Genomic DNA, 16704 nt, shown 5'->3' with positions numbered 1-16704 from the left:
TTTATGACTCAAAAAACAAACAGGTCCAGGAATGTGTTACATAGAGGTACAATTGTGTAACCTTTGGTGTTGTTTGACATTCAGTTATGGCACAGGATGATTCATTAGATTTACTGATATTGCTGGTACCTTGTTCCATACTCTTTTAACTGATAAACAGCGTGCTCATATCCACTTTGAAGGTGTCAACACGTGCTGAAATGAATGTGAGATTAATTCATTTTAACCCTCCATAGAAGATTTCAAAAATGCTGAGCTGGACATTAAACTGCTGAGTGTGCATGTCTGGTTATGTCTCAGTCAACAAGTTTTCTTCTTACAGCATTAAAATAAACATGAATCAGGGGTGGGGGGCAGAGCCATTTATATAGATTTCAACACCAATAGGATGTTAGGCAATAGGCACTATGATGGCTGGGTGGGGTGGTCAAATGATCATGATGACCCAAGGTGATAAACATCGATGACAATCATATCTAAATACAACACCAAGATACAAGGTAAACATACTAAGGAAAAAAATGTAGGCTATAGCGTCATACTAAAACATAAACAACAGGCTTCAGAGTAGGCCTAATTAGCGGAAGTGGAATCACCTGCAAATAAAAGAGGCAGCATCTATTTGAGGAAGTTTTCCTGATCAGGTAAGGATCTTGAAACATGAACTCACTTTTGTTATTATATAATGTTTGTCATTTTGAGTGCTCAAAGAAAAGAATTACGCCCAAAAAAATGTGTTGAAAGTGTTTTAATCCTGATGTTGTGCACACCAGTTAAGTTAACATATGATTAGTGAATATAGAATACAAATGGCATCCAGGTTTGGCCAGAGGAGGGTAGAAAGACGTTCTGAGCGCTCAGGTATTAATGTCACCTTTTACCTGTTATTTCCATTAAAAAAAATCAACATCCAGCAATGTCCCCATTGACGTATTTCTGTTTTATTTGCCTTCCTTCTTCCTGTCTCTCTTGTCTGCTTCAGCCACCCATAAGCTCTGTGATCAAAACCCCAACCCTCTGAATGATCTGTCTGTCAGCGCCCCCTGGTGGATGGTCAAGGACGAGAACAGAGAGCAAGAACAATCAGACAGAGTGGGGTTAATTTAGATGAATTAAATATATAAAATGCTTTTAATTCTGATGGGAAAATAAAACTGCTGTGACTTTGTAGGAGCAACTAAAAGAGATGGACGAGCATATGGCCAGGCTTCAGGACATGCTGAAATATGAACGGGCCAAAGTAATTTAACTTAATTCCTAAGCACCTTTTCTTCTAATGCTTTTGGCGTGTGAAAATCACCATTCTTCCTCTTTCCAGTCCTCTCGCCTGCAGCTGCGGTGTAACCAGCAGGAAGCAGAGCTGAGGCGTAGAGAGCAGCACAGCAACAGACTGAAGGAGAGGCTGTCTCAGCTGCCTGACAGACACAAAGGACCATGTGAAACTCTGAATAAGTCTCAAAACATTTTACAAATGTGTATTTGCTTGTTCCATATATATACTGACTTTGCACTCGTGTATTATGTTTTCGTCCAGCCTTAGAGGTGTTGAACTATCTACCTGGAAGGCGAGGAAAAAGAGAAGATCCAATAAAATCATTCAGGTCTACTGCAAAGTAAGTATTTTCTATTTTATTAATTAAAATTGCCTTCTAATGTGTAAATATTGATTTTGGCTCCTTCGCAGCGTTTATGAAAGCCACAGAAGCCTCCTTGTAGTAATAAGCTCCAGAAATTACTAAAACACCGGAATAACTATAGCCTACTTTTTAGGAGTGGGCTATGAGGGAGATTAATGACAAAGCTGTGATGAGCTAGCAAACCATAAAGGTAGTGAACCGCAATTACTCCAGAGAAAAGTCATCAAAGAAGTGTTTTATAATAAATTAACAGTTTTACCAAACATATCACATGGATATATGGCACCAAGAAAAACAATCATATTTTCAGGTATATTTGGGAGCTTGTTATATAGTAGGTCTGTGGGTCACCAGCAGAGGGCGCTCATAATGCACAACATACGAGTCCCTGTGTAGAAGTATTAGGCATAAAGAAATCACTTAAAAATATGTAATAATTGCAATTGATGGCAAATGAAATGGTCATCACTCCTACATTCTCAAAATAGTTAACTTGTGCGCACTAGATTAAAATGAAATCACCTTATGGGACTTTATGGGCTCCACAGCTCTCTGATTATGTCATAATCAAAATTTCTCCGTCTTGCAGGCAAGAAGAAACTACACTGCGTCTGATGCTTGAGCGCAGAGAAGCAGAGCTCAGAGAGGCGATGAAGCTGCGCCACAGCCTCACCACTTTATTGCATGCACTCAGAGTCAACATGGAGCATGTGGGTAAAAGAAGAGAAAGTTGCTGTTCCAGAGCTTTCAATGGTTGGAAATGAACTTCCTCAGCAGAGAAAGCTGCACAATGGGCTTAAGAAGTAGAAGCAGAGATTTCCATGAATAGTTCAATTTAGTCCATCTTTTGAAATTTGACATCCTATCATTAATTCTTAGATCTTTAAGCCACTTTCGAAGTGCTCACACAACCAATCTACTGAGGAAGACTGTAGAACTCTCAAAGATCCAGAAAGGATGCATGAATCAAAGTTAAGCATGAAATATAAAACTCTAGGTTTACCTTTCTGTCAGACCCTGTCCGATGTGGTGAACTTTCAGGACAAGGTCCAAACTGAAGACATGCTGCTGGATCAGGCTGAGGTCGCACTGGGGGACCATGTGACTGGAGGTGTGGTTCAGAGTTGGAGGCAGGTGCAGAGGAGACTGTGTGACCTTGTGCCTGAAGGTAAACATCCAGGTGGAACAATCTAATAGGTAGGTAAGTCTATCAAAGAAAATAATCTGTAGGATCTCTTGACCGTGTAGGCCACTCTGGTGCTGGTACCGACCGTGACAAGCTCCTGGCTCAGCTAGAATCTGAACTGAAGGAGAGCCAGCAGCTTGTAAGATTACAACAGCAGCTTCTGCAGGTCTGTTTTCTTTTATCATGCACGGACACATCGTACACTTTCCAGTGGGAACTTTTGCTCAGACTTAGAAACTGAAATCTTTGTTTTTGTCTTCAGGACAGCCTTGCTTCACCAGTTCCCGCTGAACTGGATGATTCCTACTATTTGGAAGAGTGGGAGCGTCTTCAGATGCACTGGGCGGAGCTCAATCATCAGAGGAAGACTTTTGAGAGGGAGCGGCAGTCCTTCACTGATGCTGCCATCCGACTTAGCCATGAGGTAAGGAGAAACGAGACTGGTATTGTTCCTAAAGTAAGATGGAGTAATTGTTTGTTGTTTATTTTCTTCCAGAATTGTATCACATGATGTACAAAGTAGCACCACATAAAAAGCATCACAGATAATACCCTTATAAAGAAGATGAATAAGACACAGCTGGGGTGTCAAAATGCACCTTTTCCAAATATCAGATCTGCAATTGACAGTAGTTTCTTCATACACGCTTAAAATGCTGCTTGTTACTCCTTTTAATGTCATGTAATGTTTCTCCAGCGGCGAGATTTCGAGCATCAGAAGGCCTCTCTCCTGAAGCAGCAGTACCTGTGTGACTCGCCTGTTTTAAATAAACGAGCACACAGCAACAGGAGAGACTGCTCTTCTCTAGGTTAGTATGCAGTGACATTTAGATGTGAAACGGATGATGTTTTCCTTCCATGAAATAACTAGATAACAGAAGTTAAGCTTAAATTCTGTACATCACAGCAGATTTCTCAGGTTTGGGGCCCAACAGCGTATCTGGCTGTCTTCCAATTACTCCTTCCTCAAGCCAGTCTGGGGCCGCTGCTTTTTCTGGATTAAACCAGGGAGCTGTCAGAGTTCAGACTCCCAGCACTCCTGAGCTCTACTCTGCCCTCAATCTGTCATACAACTGCAGGTTAGTCAGGTCTGCTTTGACATCATTAGCAGCATACACAAAAGACATCAAATGAACCAAGTGGTGTGTTGTCTCTTAACCTGCTTGGTCCAGATGAAACAGTTAAATGTTCATGTGTCAAGCTTGCACTTAAGTGATATTAACGCCCCCTTTATCACTACTTTACTTGCCATTTCTCATTCCTTTCTTCTCCCATAGATCCACAGAGGTTGATCAGCAGTCTGACATATGGGACGGCAGAGCAGACGGGATGTTTCACACAACACAGGCTCCACACTTGGACTGGTCATTTTAGCTGATCTGGAAAATAACTTTGAATTAAAAACATACTTTACCTTTATCTTAAATATAAATAAAGATTTTATTTTTGCCCTATATGTTTTTTGTTTTTTTTTACCACAGTTGTGTTAAAAACAATGAAAATGTGTCTGGGCTGCTGAAGCCTGCTCAATGACAACATGTCCTTATTGTGGCTGGTTATGACTGTTCTGTGTACTGGCGTTGGGTTAGGTAAGAGACGAGGCGATAAACAGTACACTTCAGAAAAAGCCTTTTATTTCAAAGTAATTCCACACCAAGGAATGATTGTGAGCAATGGAGATTGTCCAGTCTACGGGGGTCCCAGGCAAGAAATAATTGGGGGCACTACAACCGATGCTTACTCCTCTTCCTCTTTTTTCCTGTTACTGATTTAGCTCCTAGATAATTCCTCTAATTCTTTTGGTTGACTTTCATTGACAAACTTTGGTTTTCACAGTAATAATGCAATGAGAGTGAGGGCTGTCAGATGGGGCACCCTTAGGGAGGTTTCTTACTATCATTGCTATATTTGCACATTTTGGGCAACTGCTGTGGTTTAAAGTTTGTGAGCCCTTAGGGACCCCCTACTGGTCTGGGGCCCCAAGCTGTTATCTACCTTGCACCTCTGATTGAGTTGCATATGAGACATTTAAAACCAAGAAGAATGTTTTATTTTAGTCACAAAACACGACTTTGAAGATGTACAGGACAAGATGAGCGAAGAGTTGAACCGTCCTGCTCTGTCCACAGGGGTCACCAAAATCAACAACACAAAAGTTAATCAGAAAAAAGTTCCCAAATAGTACCCAAGAAAATGTTCAACAGTTCCGACTACACTCACTTTTTTTTTGCTTAAAGCGTTTTAAATTTGTGCTATAAACTTTTTCTTTTCAAACCAGTAGCATACTCAATGTTTGTATTTGTTCACCCACAGAGGCAGACGGGGAATGAAGGACCAGAGAGGAGAAGGAAAGGACAGAGACCGACCACTGGATTTAAACTGATGGGATACTCGTCTTAGCCCTTTGGTTATTAGAGCATCCATCAGCAAAGCAAAATGATAGCATAAAATGTGGAGTTACTTCTGAATAGGTCTTATAGATGGAAAAGGTCTACTTGGCTGCTTGATGACATTTGACTCCTTTATTTAAACAAAATGTTTTATTTCTATTCAAATTATATACATGATGAAATCTGCATTAGAAATGCACAATATTTCACTTTTACATCAGGTTACAGTTCTAAGGCAACAATATTTTCAAACTAGGGCATTTGATTTTCCTCATTACTATTTCATCCTTTTTTTTTTACTGTCACATAAACCGTATTTAGTAAACTGCTAAAGCCTGAACTGCCCTGCTTCACTTCAGCTGGGTTTATTCTTACAAGGAAGTTTCCATGAATCTTTCTTAGAAGAGGACATATTATGCAGCGGGGCAGGCCAGAGGCACTACTTGTCAACAGGCAAAGCAGGCAGCGGCTTGGGGCCCCAGACCAGTAGAGGGTCTGGGGCATTATTGCTGTGAAAACCAAAGTTTGTCAATGGAAGTCAATAAAAATAAATAAATAATCTAGGAACCAAATCAGAAAAAGGAAAAAAGAGGAAGAGCAGTAGGCGTTGGGGCGATGGCATGATATAATGGCGATAAATGTGGGTTGTAGTGCCCCCAATTATTTCTTGCCTGGGACCATGGGTGGCTCTAGGCAGGGGCCAACAGGGGCCAGTGCCCCTGTAACACTGAGCTTGGTCCCCTCTGTGGCCACTCCTCCGAAAGGAAGAACCCCCCTAGTATTTGACTCAACAACCGGACTCAATCTAGTATTAAATACTGTTACTGAAACAAACATAAATCATGCTATTTAATGTTGTGGTATTAAATGATGTGTGCTATTATTTGGCATTATATATATATATTTTATTAAAGCAATCATCTTTGTCTATTTTTCACCTGGGTTTAATGTTTCCCTCTGACAAAACAACTGGCCCCAGTTTGGCCCCCTCAGTAAAAGTGGTCTAGAACCGCCACTACCTGGGACCCCAGTAGACTCCAGAATCGCCACTGGGGCAGGCACAGGTACATGGGGGTGCATGGGCCAGCTCTGACACTGTAGAATTGAGACTGTTACAATCCTCTCCTCCTCTCCTGTGACATCTGGAGAAAAAAACGACAAAAAACCGATGAGCATTATAGCATAGCTCTCTGTATGTCAGATGCAACAATGTTCTTTATCTCTCATCTCCAACCAGCTGTCTTTGATATTTATAGAAGGGCCACTGAAAAAAAGTCAGAACTTTAAGAGTCTATGGCCTGCACTCACACTGCTCCACGGTCACTTCTTGAAGTCTACGTAACATCGCAAAAACATACATGTCTTAATGTGATTATGGAGTATGCTTAGTTTACAAGACAGGCGGGCTTCTTTACTGACTTTAAGGCTTATTTTGAGTCATTTTAGTCAGATATACAGCCATCACACTGTGATATCTCGATAATGGAGATTTGTTGTCCGTGCTGGTGTTCTTGCATGAACGGCACCGTCACGAAGCACACCTTTTCCAACAGTGCCAGGGCCAAGAAAGTGAACAGAAGCACTCACGATAGTCAAACGAACTGGACTTAAAGACGGTACGATCGCCTAGTGTGATGGTTGCGCTCTTAAAGCCACGTGATCTGTGTGACTTTATGGAGTTCATAGCCTAAATGAAAATTTGAATAAGGGAGTAGAGTAGCAGTGACTTACACGGTGGTGTATGCCGTGATGTGATTGGCCACTGGCACCCTGAGGCGGGTACCTTTGATCACGACTTGTTCTCAATTACCAATCAAAACGGCGTCACAGATACTGACACCGTGATTTTGCTGTTCTTTGCGTGGTTTTTTAGAAAACCAAACACAGAATCGTCTCAGTGAAGGGAAAGTGTGGTAGGCAAGACAAAATATTAATCTGAGAATAATCTAGAATGAACGGCATGGTTTTGGGACTTTTTCGTGACTTGGAGTGCTTTATGGAGTCGGACAACAAAAGTTTCCAGCCTTGGAGGGACTACATAGGACTGGCGGACACAATGAAAGAGATCCTTGGACGCAACAGCGCCTCCGAGCCCACGCTACCAACCCCGATAGCCCCGTTGTCTGAAACTGATGGTCTGTGCGATGCCCTGCTGTCTTTGCGCATGGACGCAGTTAGCCAAAGTAGGGTCCTTTGCGCAGACCCTGCACCATATCTCCACGCTATACCTTCAGTAACAGGCTCCCCGGCTCACAAGCGTTCACCTGAGGGGTTGTGGTACTCCCCAGACTCCTTTCGCGCGAATGCGCCAGATGCGTTGGCTTTGCAGCTTGTGCCAAGAGAGACGGGGTCCTTTTGCCGGGGGCCAAAAGACCGCAAAAAGCCAGCTCGTTTCAAAACACCGGATCCACCGGCGCTACCTCCCTCACCTGAACGCATGGTTTGCAGCTTCTGCAAGCACAACGGGGAGTCCGAGCTGGTGTACGGGTCGCACTGGCTGAAAGACCAGGCTGGAGAAGTGTTGTGTCCCTACCTGCGGCAGTATGTGTGTCCACTGTGCGGAGCCACTGGAGCCAGAGCTCACACCAAGCGCTTCTGTCCGAAGGTGGACAGCGCGTACAGCTCCGTGTACGCCAAGTCCAGACGCTGAACCAGCAGGTGGCAGGTTGCAATCAGACACTGTTGGATGAATCCGTCGGTGTGCTTTGTTTTGGTTTGATTTTCATTTGCATGCTTTGGTACGTTTGCTGTGCGTAGCCTTGTACTGCGCTGATTGGAGTCATCTACCAGCTGGTCTGTTTGTCGGCCTGGCCTTCTCTCACAGCGTCCGTGTGCTGTCTGGATCTGTACTTAACTAAAAGAACGACTGCCAGATATAATGTTGGGGAGGAGAAAAAAAAAATCTAAAGATTGATGTATGTTTGTTTTAAATATATTTTTAACACGTGGTCGTCTGATGTCCAGTTTCATAACTCCTGTCCATGCATTGAAGGATATTTAACACAATCAACCCTCTATTAGACAGTCAGTAATAATACAGCACGTCCCTTTATATGACCATGTCAGCATTTACCTTTTTAAATAATGAGTGATTGTTCTTGTTCCTTTGTGTGAATACCTGTTCTTGAGGCATGTTATTTTATTTTGAATATTGTGCATGTGGCACTTCTAAATGCCAATTAAGAGAGTATGACTTTGTAAAAAAATGTGTGAATTTTCTTGTTTTTCAGAAATTATAAATGTCCACATAGACAAAAATATCTGTATACTATTGTCATTATTTTACATCCTCTGTCTTTATTAAGGCAGCCATGTTGAGCAGGTTAACCTCTGGAGTTCTTGTTGATGACGTTTTTCTTATTATTGTGGAATAACACTCAGATCACTGACTAACACTAAATAACACCTGGCTTTATTTCAGAGGAACTACAACAACTATACCTTTTTTAAAAAGAACATGCCAGCTGTCAGTGCAAAAGAAGTATGAAAATAGATCCAAAAATAAATGTTTTTTACAATGGCACATAAATGTACTGCCCACAATTGGGGCAACAGGAGGGTCATTGTTGCATGGAGCTGAACCAATCCCTCAATGTGTGGAGCTCCTTCAACTCTTAGTGCAGCGGCGAAAGCTCTCCAGCTCTCTGTGAGTGGCCATCACCTTTCGACTAGAGAAAACAAAAGCGACAATCACGTTAAAGCAAGAGTAGGGTGGACAATGCCAGGTTGAAGATGTAAAAGGATAAAAAGATGCTTATGGGTGAGTCAACGTATACCATGTGTTTTAAAGCAATCTCTCATAGCTTGTCTAAAACGTGGAGGTAGTCTTAGTGATGTCACCCAGCGGTTTCTGAAGCTGAATTTTGAAGCCTGACGTTGGTGGTCGCGGTATTGTAATTGCAGTCCCAAACAAATTTTTGGGTGTGTATGAACTTACTTGTCTTTTGGAGCCAGCCTGAAGCGGACACTCAGGGTGCGGTCACACTGGCAATCCGTACCATGCCCAAGACGCCTCCACCCTAAAGTCCAGTTTAGTTTAGCCAGTGTGACCGCTCTGTGCCGTGCTCAGGCCCGGTACACTTCCTCGGCTTTGGCACATGGAGAGGTGTGCTTCGCACGGGACAGATAGCCAGTGTGACCGTGCCCTCAAGGAACTTTAGTTCATTCGCTTAATTTTTCAACATTGGAGGCTGCCGCTTGAACAATCTCCATAATCTAATAATAGATAGTATCTGAAGTACAGAAGCTTTGATAAAATCTACAGAACTCCAGTCATATTTTTAACCAAAAGCTGCTGCCAGTGAAAGACAGTCCATTCAATAGTGACATTTTTCAAGTCTTTTATGTGTTCAAGTTGTTTATGTCTCCTGTTTTCACATGCACTCCTGACACTATCTAGATAATAATGACCTGGCTGTTCACATATACTCCTCACAGCAGGAGACTATCCCTGTCAGACAGGAGTGGTGGTGGGGGGTTCTCCTGAGGTTAAGACGTGACGTGAAGTAACCGACACCGAGCAACCGAGTCAGCTATACGATGCTACAACGGAAATACCTGCCTTTAAATCAATGCTCTGCGTAGTTCAACGGAATCACAATGTCAACAAAAGATTGGAGAAGAACAAACAGAAACGTTATGCAGCCGTTTAATCACGTGCATGGAGATGGTAGTGGTCGTGTGCAGACAGCCTGCGCACTGGTCACAGGATATAAACGTCACTTCCCTCACCTATTGGCTTGAGGTGAAATCTCCAGATTATATCCTGCTGCGTTCTCACATCAACTCACTGAGACTTGATGTGGTATAACTCCAGGGGGCTCGCCAGGAGAAACTCCCCATAAAGACCAAGGGTGCATCCGAATTGTCCCTCCTATCTCCTTTCACTATCCACTTTACCTTAACCCCGGAAGCAGTTAAGTAGCGGCCATGATGAGAGCCGTTCGAATTCTCTAAAAGTTAAGGAAAGGTGGGTCAATGCTTCCTTTATAACCTCCTTTAGCATAGGATACACTGGACCATCCTTTACCAAAGGAGATGAGATTTGACGCCCCACAATTCCTTGCGGCCGCAACATTTAAAGCGAGTCGTGAATCCGACCGTTCACGAACATTAACGATGATCGTAAAGTGACGCAGATCATGAAAGAGATAAAAAGATAAGAGACATTTTTATCAGATGATGTTTTATTCAACATATTTCATTCAATTCAGAATGTTTTGTGCATTTCTTCAGTTGTACATTCTTGTCTTGCATACATGTAACAATTAATTTCACATTTATGTTGATGTTGATTTCTGATTGGACAGGAAGGTGATGGTTTCACTTTTGTTACTTGTAGCCTGGTAGTCTATATTTATTTTATTTCAATCCCAACCTTGTGGTAATTAGTATTATTTCACCGGTAAGAAGGCACAGAAAGAGTTTTTTAGATGCGTTTTTTGTAGTCCATTTTCGGAACTTTGTAGTTTCAACACGGCAGACCCACGTCATTAACCTCCGCTGGCCCGTCGCATTTAATGACGTCGCCTAGTGGAAAATGCGGTCGGATTGTCAGAGCAACGAAATCACCTTTCCCTAAGTCCTTTATGAATTCTCCTAACATCTTTCCTTGACCTCATGACGTTTTCACGGGGTTAAGGTAAAGTGGATAGTGAAAGGAGATAGGAGGGACAATTCGGATGCACCCCAAGTGAAAAATGTTTGCTGCTTGCGTTCACACGTGGAGTTCCTCCTGCAAATCTCAGCAGCTTTGCAGGAGTTTTCTGCACGTGTGAAAGCCTCAACACTTTTCTAGCTTTTATGTAAATAAAAACAAGAAATAATCCAATATTAGGCAACAATGAGGACTTAAATTTTGTTGCAGTGAAAAAAAAAAGTATCTTTCTCTCAAACTCACATTTCCAAATTTTAAAGAGTTCATAAAGAATGACATTTGTAATTGTCTTTTTCTTTTGTTACTTTTTAGAGTAGATCATCCTATTATTACAGTTAAGCTGATACAGACAAAACATGTTTCTTGTTTTAACTGTGTATTGCCTCTACCTCTGCATCCATTTGAGATTTGTTGACTGAGTCATCTTTTATTGCTCCCTTCATGTCTAATGAAACCATCAGGGCTTCAGCAGATTGGCTGCAGTGTCCCTCAGGTGGCCCTGGCTAAAGGTGCCAGACTGTCTGCTGCTGACATTTCTCTAGCCAATTAGAGCACAGGGGCGGATGCGAAGAAAAAACAGCTGACCAATTATATTAGAAGTCAAAAGTTCAACTCTGGAAAGAGGGCGGGTCAGGATTGGTGTACAGAGAATGGTAGACCTGGTAAAGAAAAAACACTGAATAAGAAAGAGGAGACCTGTTCACTTACTTCAGAGAGGAGAGTTCTCTGATGAGCCCACAGATCAGGTCTGAGGCGTCCTCTTGGAAGTCTGGGAAAGCAAGAGCATCCTCCCTCTCCGTCAACTCTTCTTCACTGGATTTGAGGGTTGAAAAGTTAGATGGAGCCAGAAAAAGAAACTTTAAGCGAATCCTTCTTTTGTTTTGACTTCATTGAACCTTTAAATCATTTGAGTTTTCTGTTTAGATGGTAGAGAGCACCATCGTGTTTCTTAAGCCTCCCCGGAGCTAAATCCTGAGCTTGTTGTGAAGACTTTAATTTCCCTAAACTTGATTCTTGGTTGTGTAAGTGAAATAATCCTAATGTTTAATTATAATAACTTCTCGTCATATATTTCCTTTGAGTTTATTTGTAATACAATGCTCCTTTCTGAATGCTTTTATCTTATTTCCATTTTATTCTGTTGTTAATAAGCACATTGTCACTCTGTTTTTAAAGTTATAAACAAATGAAACGTAGTATTATTATCATTATGACCTTCCCTTCTCACACGTGACATTAAATCTACTTCCTTACGTCAGTGAAATGGTGTTCAGCTGTGAGTCCGACACGTAATCCAAGCAACCATCAGGTCCGAACGGGTCAGAGGTGTCCCTGGTCAGACGGAGCTCAGCGTCCCGAGTGGAAGGACTCACACGAGGTTCATCCTCAGGCTCACACTGTGCGTCACAAACATGAATCAGATGTTTATGTCAAGTTAAAAAGCAGTAAAAAATAATCTTCAGTGAAAGTCATTTTGATTACGTTTAGTGGAATGTCAATAACAGCAATTCAGAATAATATCCTCAGACTCAGTACTAGGGCTGGGTGATATGGACCAAATCTCATATCTCGATATATGATTGGTGATACTCGATGTATTTATCGATATTTTTTTCAATATAGAAATAAAAAATCAAAGTAAGTTAACAGTCGGCTTCACAATGTCAACACGGACCTGAAAAATGAGATGAATATAAACTGAATGGTGAATTGCTAGCTCTACAGAAGGCACGTTTAACAAGATTTTAATACAACATAAACTATATCAATAGAAACAGTATTGTCTTAGCATATATCCTGTTTAAATATATCGATACATCTTGAAAACTTGATACATCGCCCAGCCCTACTTGGAACCTCTTTTAGTGGGAAGTATTTTTCCTAAATGTAATTATCTGGGCTCAGTTGTTTAAAAGTAGTCCAACAGGATTAAAGCTTTTGGATAGAATCAAATCTTGAAATCAGGTTGTTCAAAAAAATAAAAAAGGTTTACATGAATGGATAAGATAAGGTCATCCAATCCTTTTTTTTTATCTGAATAAAACAATATGTGTTTAAAACTTTCAAGAAAGGTTGAGATAACTTTGAGCTCAGAATCACTCTCTCACTCTCTTTCTCTCTCTCTCTCTCTATCTATCTATCTATCTATCTATCTTGATCCCAGCAAAGGTCTGGATTCAGACTGGATATGGGGAAAAATGCAAGAAAACCATTACATTTGTCAAACAATAAAACATTTTTTACGAGGAAGTTTGTATTTTGAGTTTTATTTCAAAATATGTTTTGCACTTAAATGCTCTTTTGCTTCAAAGTGGGTGAAGTAGACATTATGGTTGTAATAAATAAAGGATTTAATACTTCATGAAATAGCATCAATATCTATGGAATAGGATTAGGCCACTGATAAATGTTTCCTCATAATAATGACTTTAATCTCAGAATTCTGTCTGTACCGTCCCTGTAAAGTCTGGACCTGGATCAGGTGGATCAAAACTAGTGTTTCTTTGAATAGAGAAGAAAACCCTAGACATTTTCTAGACATGCTATCACAACCACTCACACTGTCATCCTTCTCTGAGCCACCAGGTGTCACTGCAGCCTCACGGAGCTCCACGGAGCCACAGTTCAATCCCCCTGCTTGGCTCGCTGTGGATGAAGCGCCTGCTGGAGCTCTATCAGTGTTCCCATCATCACCTGTCAGCTCTTCCTTCTTCTCATCTTGTGTCGTCATGGTCACACCAGTCACCTCCTGACAGGCAGTCTCAAACTCACCCTGGTCCTCTGCCTCCTCATTTTGGGATTGATTAAGGGAAGAAGCGATGGCAGGACTTTGGTCGACTAATACTGACCCATCTGACACATCATTCATAGGTTCCTCCTCCTCCTCCTCCCCTTCCTCCTCAGCAGGGAGATCTAACTTTGGTTCAGCTGTTTGTTCTGGATCAGGCTCTGTTCCTCCTTCAGCCCCACAGCTCTTCTCCTCTGAGCAGCCTGGACCACTCACAGTAATGCTCCCATCTGAGGTAGTGACAGCAACGCAGACGTCAGCCTCTGCCCTGTGTTTACAAGATAAAGAGAGATGTTACACATTTCAGTAATTTGAGTTGTTAAGTAGAACAACAAATTTAACTCATTCTGCTCCCCAGTCAATCAAAAAGAAAGGTAGAAACTTCACAAATGTGTGATTATCATGTAGTATGGACCCATCATTACTCTGACCTCTTATAGACTTCACAGTTTGGGGACTGAAGCTTTATCGCTGCCTCGTTCTGTTGGGATTCACTACGCGCTGGGATGGAGATGGAGGACAGTAAGACGTGTGTGGATAAAATCCCCTCCTGAGCCACAAGGTCAGCTGTATTATCATCAACCTGTGTCTCAACTCTCTCCGGTTCCTTTTGCCCGTTCTCACGCTTATGTGTCTGCAGAAAGTGACTCCGCTCTTTCTCTGTTAGACCACACGTTCCCATCCTTCGCTTCTTTTTGGCCGGTAACACCGCAGCTGCCTCCTTTGTGGTTATCTTCATATCTGCCGTATATGCATTCGTGGGCTCTTCTCGGCTGGTTTCTGCATTTCTCTCCAGATTGCAGTTGGAGTTCTCATTTCCATCTGCCCGCTCTTCCAAAACAGTTGTAAAGGATCCGTCGCCCTCTTCAGAGAGTGGCACAAAGACCTGAAGATGATCATTCCCTGTTTGAGTTGGTGATCTCTTACATTCCTCTGCAGTTATTTCAACCTTGTCAGCATCATTATCAGAATGGACTGTAAAGCCTTCCAGCTTGGAAACATTGTTGGGTTTGGTGACTGCTGTCTCGTTTTGCTCTGCAAAATCTGTTACTGTCACATCTGTTGGGTCCGCAGGATTTTCTTCTGTGACAGGATTTTGTTTGGTGGGACAGGGCTGTTCTGCTGCCTCATGTTGAGTTGAAGCTGAAGTAGATTCCAGCAGAGGGCACTGCAGCAGTGTGGGATCCTCTGCTGCATTAGTTTCTCGAGTGTCCTGAAATTTATTAAAAAAGATCAACTTGGGAAAATACATTGCAAAAATTAAATCTTCAAACCAAGTACAAGGCCAGATAAACGTCTTATTTTAAATCAAATAAGACCTGAATTGCTTGTTGTGAATAAAATGTTCTGCCAGCACAGCAAGCAAATAGATAGATAGATAGATAGATAGATAGATAGATACTTTATTGATCCCGAGGGAAATTCAAAGCATCCAGTAGCAGGTTACCAAGACGTACATGACATGAAACATTTGTTACAAATTAACCACAAAAACCGACGCCCCCCTCCCCATACATATATATTAACCCGAAAAAAAGATTTAAAGAATCCCCCTAGATGAATCAAACTTAAACTGTGCAATTAGAAATAGACATAACGCATGAAGGGATAAAAATTGTGAAATTTAAACAAGAACCTATAAATAGTTGAGGAAAAAATCTGTAATTAGACCTGAATATAAAAAATAAAAATAAAAAGTGTTGACCTTCTGAAGTTGTGTTGTTTATATATGTACAGCAATGTTCAAAAAACAGACATTAAATAAAAGGCAGTGCAAACATTAAATTAAAGGTGCACTTTAAGTAATTGAGGTGATCATTAAAGTGTCCAGCTAGAGGCTGACTCTTGGTACAGCTGTGCAGATGGGAAATGGAAAAAGGAAGATTTAGTCCAAGAGTCACTGTTTGCTTTCCCCCTGCCATAACCGTGAGGTGTTGTACAGACGTATAGCCAGGGGGACAAAAGAGTTCTTCTTCTGTCTGTGGAGCAGGATTGTGAGAGCAGTGAACACACTCCTCTGCCTGGTGAAGGTGCTGTGCAGAGGGTGGTGGGTGTTGTCCATGATGGAGAGCATTCTGTTCAGTAGTTCAGTAGTAAATGTACTTTACAAAGTTTCTTGAGTTAAGATAAAGATCTCATGTTAAGACACTTTACAGGTTCATTTTGCTTGTTGCACTGGCAGCAGTTTCACTCCTCACAAAGCAATTCAGGCCTTATTTGTGCTTTTAATGTTTTGAAATAAAATGTTTATCTGGACTGGTCAGGTGGATCTGGCTCATATAAAGTGTCATTTTCTTTTACAAAAAATAGTCACATACACTTGTTAAGATTAAAAATGTTGGTCAGTAAATTAAAAGATAAAGGCTTTGTCTCTATCTCCCAAGTTACCTGATGACAGATGGCCGTCTGAACATCAGTCTCAGAAATCTCCTCACTTGGACGTCCCCTCTTCCCTGACCTGAGGGACCGAGGTTGGGCTGGAGCTGAGCTGTCTTTACACACAAGTACAAACTGATTTAATCTCTGGGGGCTTAATCAAATAATTAATGAGGGTAAGTGATGAATTAAAGGAAATGTTTCTCAAGCAGAATTTGTAATTGGTATCTAAACCAGTACATGATCACATATAATATCAGTTTGATAGTATCATCTCCTTTACCACTCCTCTGGATCTTCTCTTTTCCTTTGGCCATCTTCTCTTCCTAGAGACACAAAATAAACTTATTGATAAACAGGGCAGGAAGCACTAATGTTATAAATTATTTATTTGTTTGGTTAATATTGATGTTTGGCTTTTTTTTTTTTTTTTACCTGTAATGTTTTAAAAAGCTCTCAGGTTAGAGGCAGCTAGCTAGCTCACACTTTACAGTGACTAGATAAATGAAGTTTACGATACAGTTTTCACACTGAAGGAACTTTCTGAGCTTCATAACACCAATGTATGGCTGATGACGTTGACTCTGAGGGACAGGTAAACATCGCCAATTGTCGATTTAAGTTTTCTTTTCCAGGCGCATCCAACATCCAGCCACCCACCTGAACCGAGG

At 41.5% G+C, this 16704-nt stretch overlaps 3 protein-coding genes across 5 annotated transcripts; 2 read left to right on the top strand and 1 right to left on the bottom strand.

Moving 5' to 3' along the window:
- The first annotated feature begins 151 nt into the window (after positions 1-151).
- Positions 152-4277, top strand: si:ch211-286b5.4 (afadin- and alpha-actinin-binding protein B). 3 transcript variants are annotated; one of them, XM_029281590.2, is made up of 12 exons: positions 152-644; positions 983-1092; positions 1172-1240; positions 1319-1436; positions 1535-1613; positions 2227-2347; positions 2652-2805; positions 2886-2989; positions 3086-3247; positions 3521-3632; positions 3731-3902; positions 4101-4277. In XM_029281590.2, the coding sequence occupies exons 2-12, from the start codon at positions 1051-1053 to the stop codon at positions 4195-4197; spliced, it is 1230 nt and encodes a 409-aa protein (XP_029137423.1). In that variant the 5' UTR covers positions 152-644; positions 983-1050; the 3' UTR covers positions 4198-4277. The 3 variants fall into 3 exon arrangements, with proteins under 3 accessions (XP_029137423.1, XP_020511382.1, XP_020511380.1); XM_020655726.3 differs by having other exon boundaries at positions 152-861; positions 3734-3902; XM_020655724.3 differs by having other exon boundaries at positions 152-861.
- Positions 4278-5567: 1290 nt separating this feature from the next.
- Positions 5568-8473, top strand: nanos3 (nanos homolog 3). The gene has a single exon (XM_020655733.3). The coding sequence runs from the start codon at positions 7165-7167 to the stop codon at positions 7861-7863; it is 699 nt and encodes a 232-aa protein (XP_020511389.1). The 5' UTR covers positions 5568-7164; the 3' UTR covers positions 7864-8473.
- Positions 8474-8573: 100 nt separating this feature from the next.
- Positions 8574-16697, bottom strand: si:ch211-286b5.2 (uncharacterized). The gene is made up of 8 exons (XM_020655723.3): positions 16469-16697; positions 16317-16359; positions 16046-16149; positions 14089-14870; positions 13430-13925; positions 12124-12266; positions 11578-11682; positions 8574-8881 (listed from the first exon to the last, which is right to left on the bottom strand). The coding sequence occupies exons 2-8, from the start codon at positions 16348-16350 to the stop codon at positions 8821-8823; spliced, it is 1725 nt and encodes a 574-aa protein (XP_020511379.2). The 5' UTR covers positions 16351-16359; positions 16469-16697; the 3' UTR covers positions 8574-8820.
- Between the last annotated feature and the right edge of the window lie 7 nt (positions 16698-16704).

The sequence above is a fragment of the Labrus bergylta genome, chromosome 1, assembly GCF_963930695.1.
Source record: "Labrus bergylta chromosome 1, fLabBer1.1, whole genome shotgun sequence".
Lineage (NCBI taxonomy): Eukaryota > Metazoa > Chordata > Actinopteri > Labriformes > Labridae > Labrus > Labrus bergylta.
This window is presented reverse-complemented; position numbering and strand designations above follow the sequence as displayed.

Excerpts from the sequence above, each read along its gene's own strand:
- nanos3 (XM_020655733.3), top strand. The coding sequence starts at position 7,165 with ATGAACGGCATGGTTTTGGGACTTTTTCGTGACTTGGAGTGCTTTATG.
- si:ch211-286b5.2 (XM_020655723.3), bottom strand. The coding sequence starts at position 16,350 with ATGGCCAAAGGAAAAGAGAAGATCCAGAGGAGTG. Across the intron at positions 14,871-16,045 it reads AGACGGCCATCTGTCATCAG|GACACTCGAGAAACTAATGC; the intron begins GTAACTTGGGAG and ends AATAAATTTCAG. Across the intron at positions 13,926-14,088 it reads AACTGTGAAGTCTATAAGAG|GGCAGAGGCTGACGTCTGCG; the intron begins GTCAGAGTAATG and ends TTGTAAACACAG.
- si:ch211-286b5.4 (XM_020655724.3), top strand. The coding sequence starts at position 786 with ATGATTAGTGAATATAGAATACAAATGGCATCCAGGTTTGGCCAGAGG. Across the intron at positions 2,990-3,085 it reads TACAACAGCAGCTTCTGCAG|GACAGCCTTGCTTCACCAGT; the intron begins GTCTGTTTTCTT and ends TTTTGTCTTCAG. Across the intron at positions 3,248-3,520 it reads CCATCCGACTTAGCCATGAG|CGGCGAGATTTCGAGCATCA; the intron begins GTAAGGAGAAAC and ends ATGTTTCTCCAG.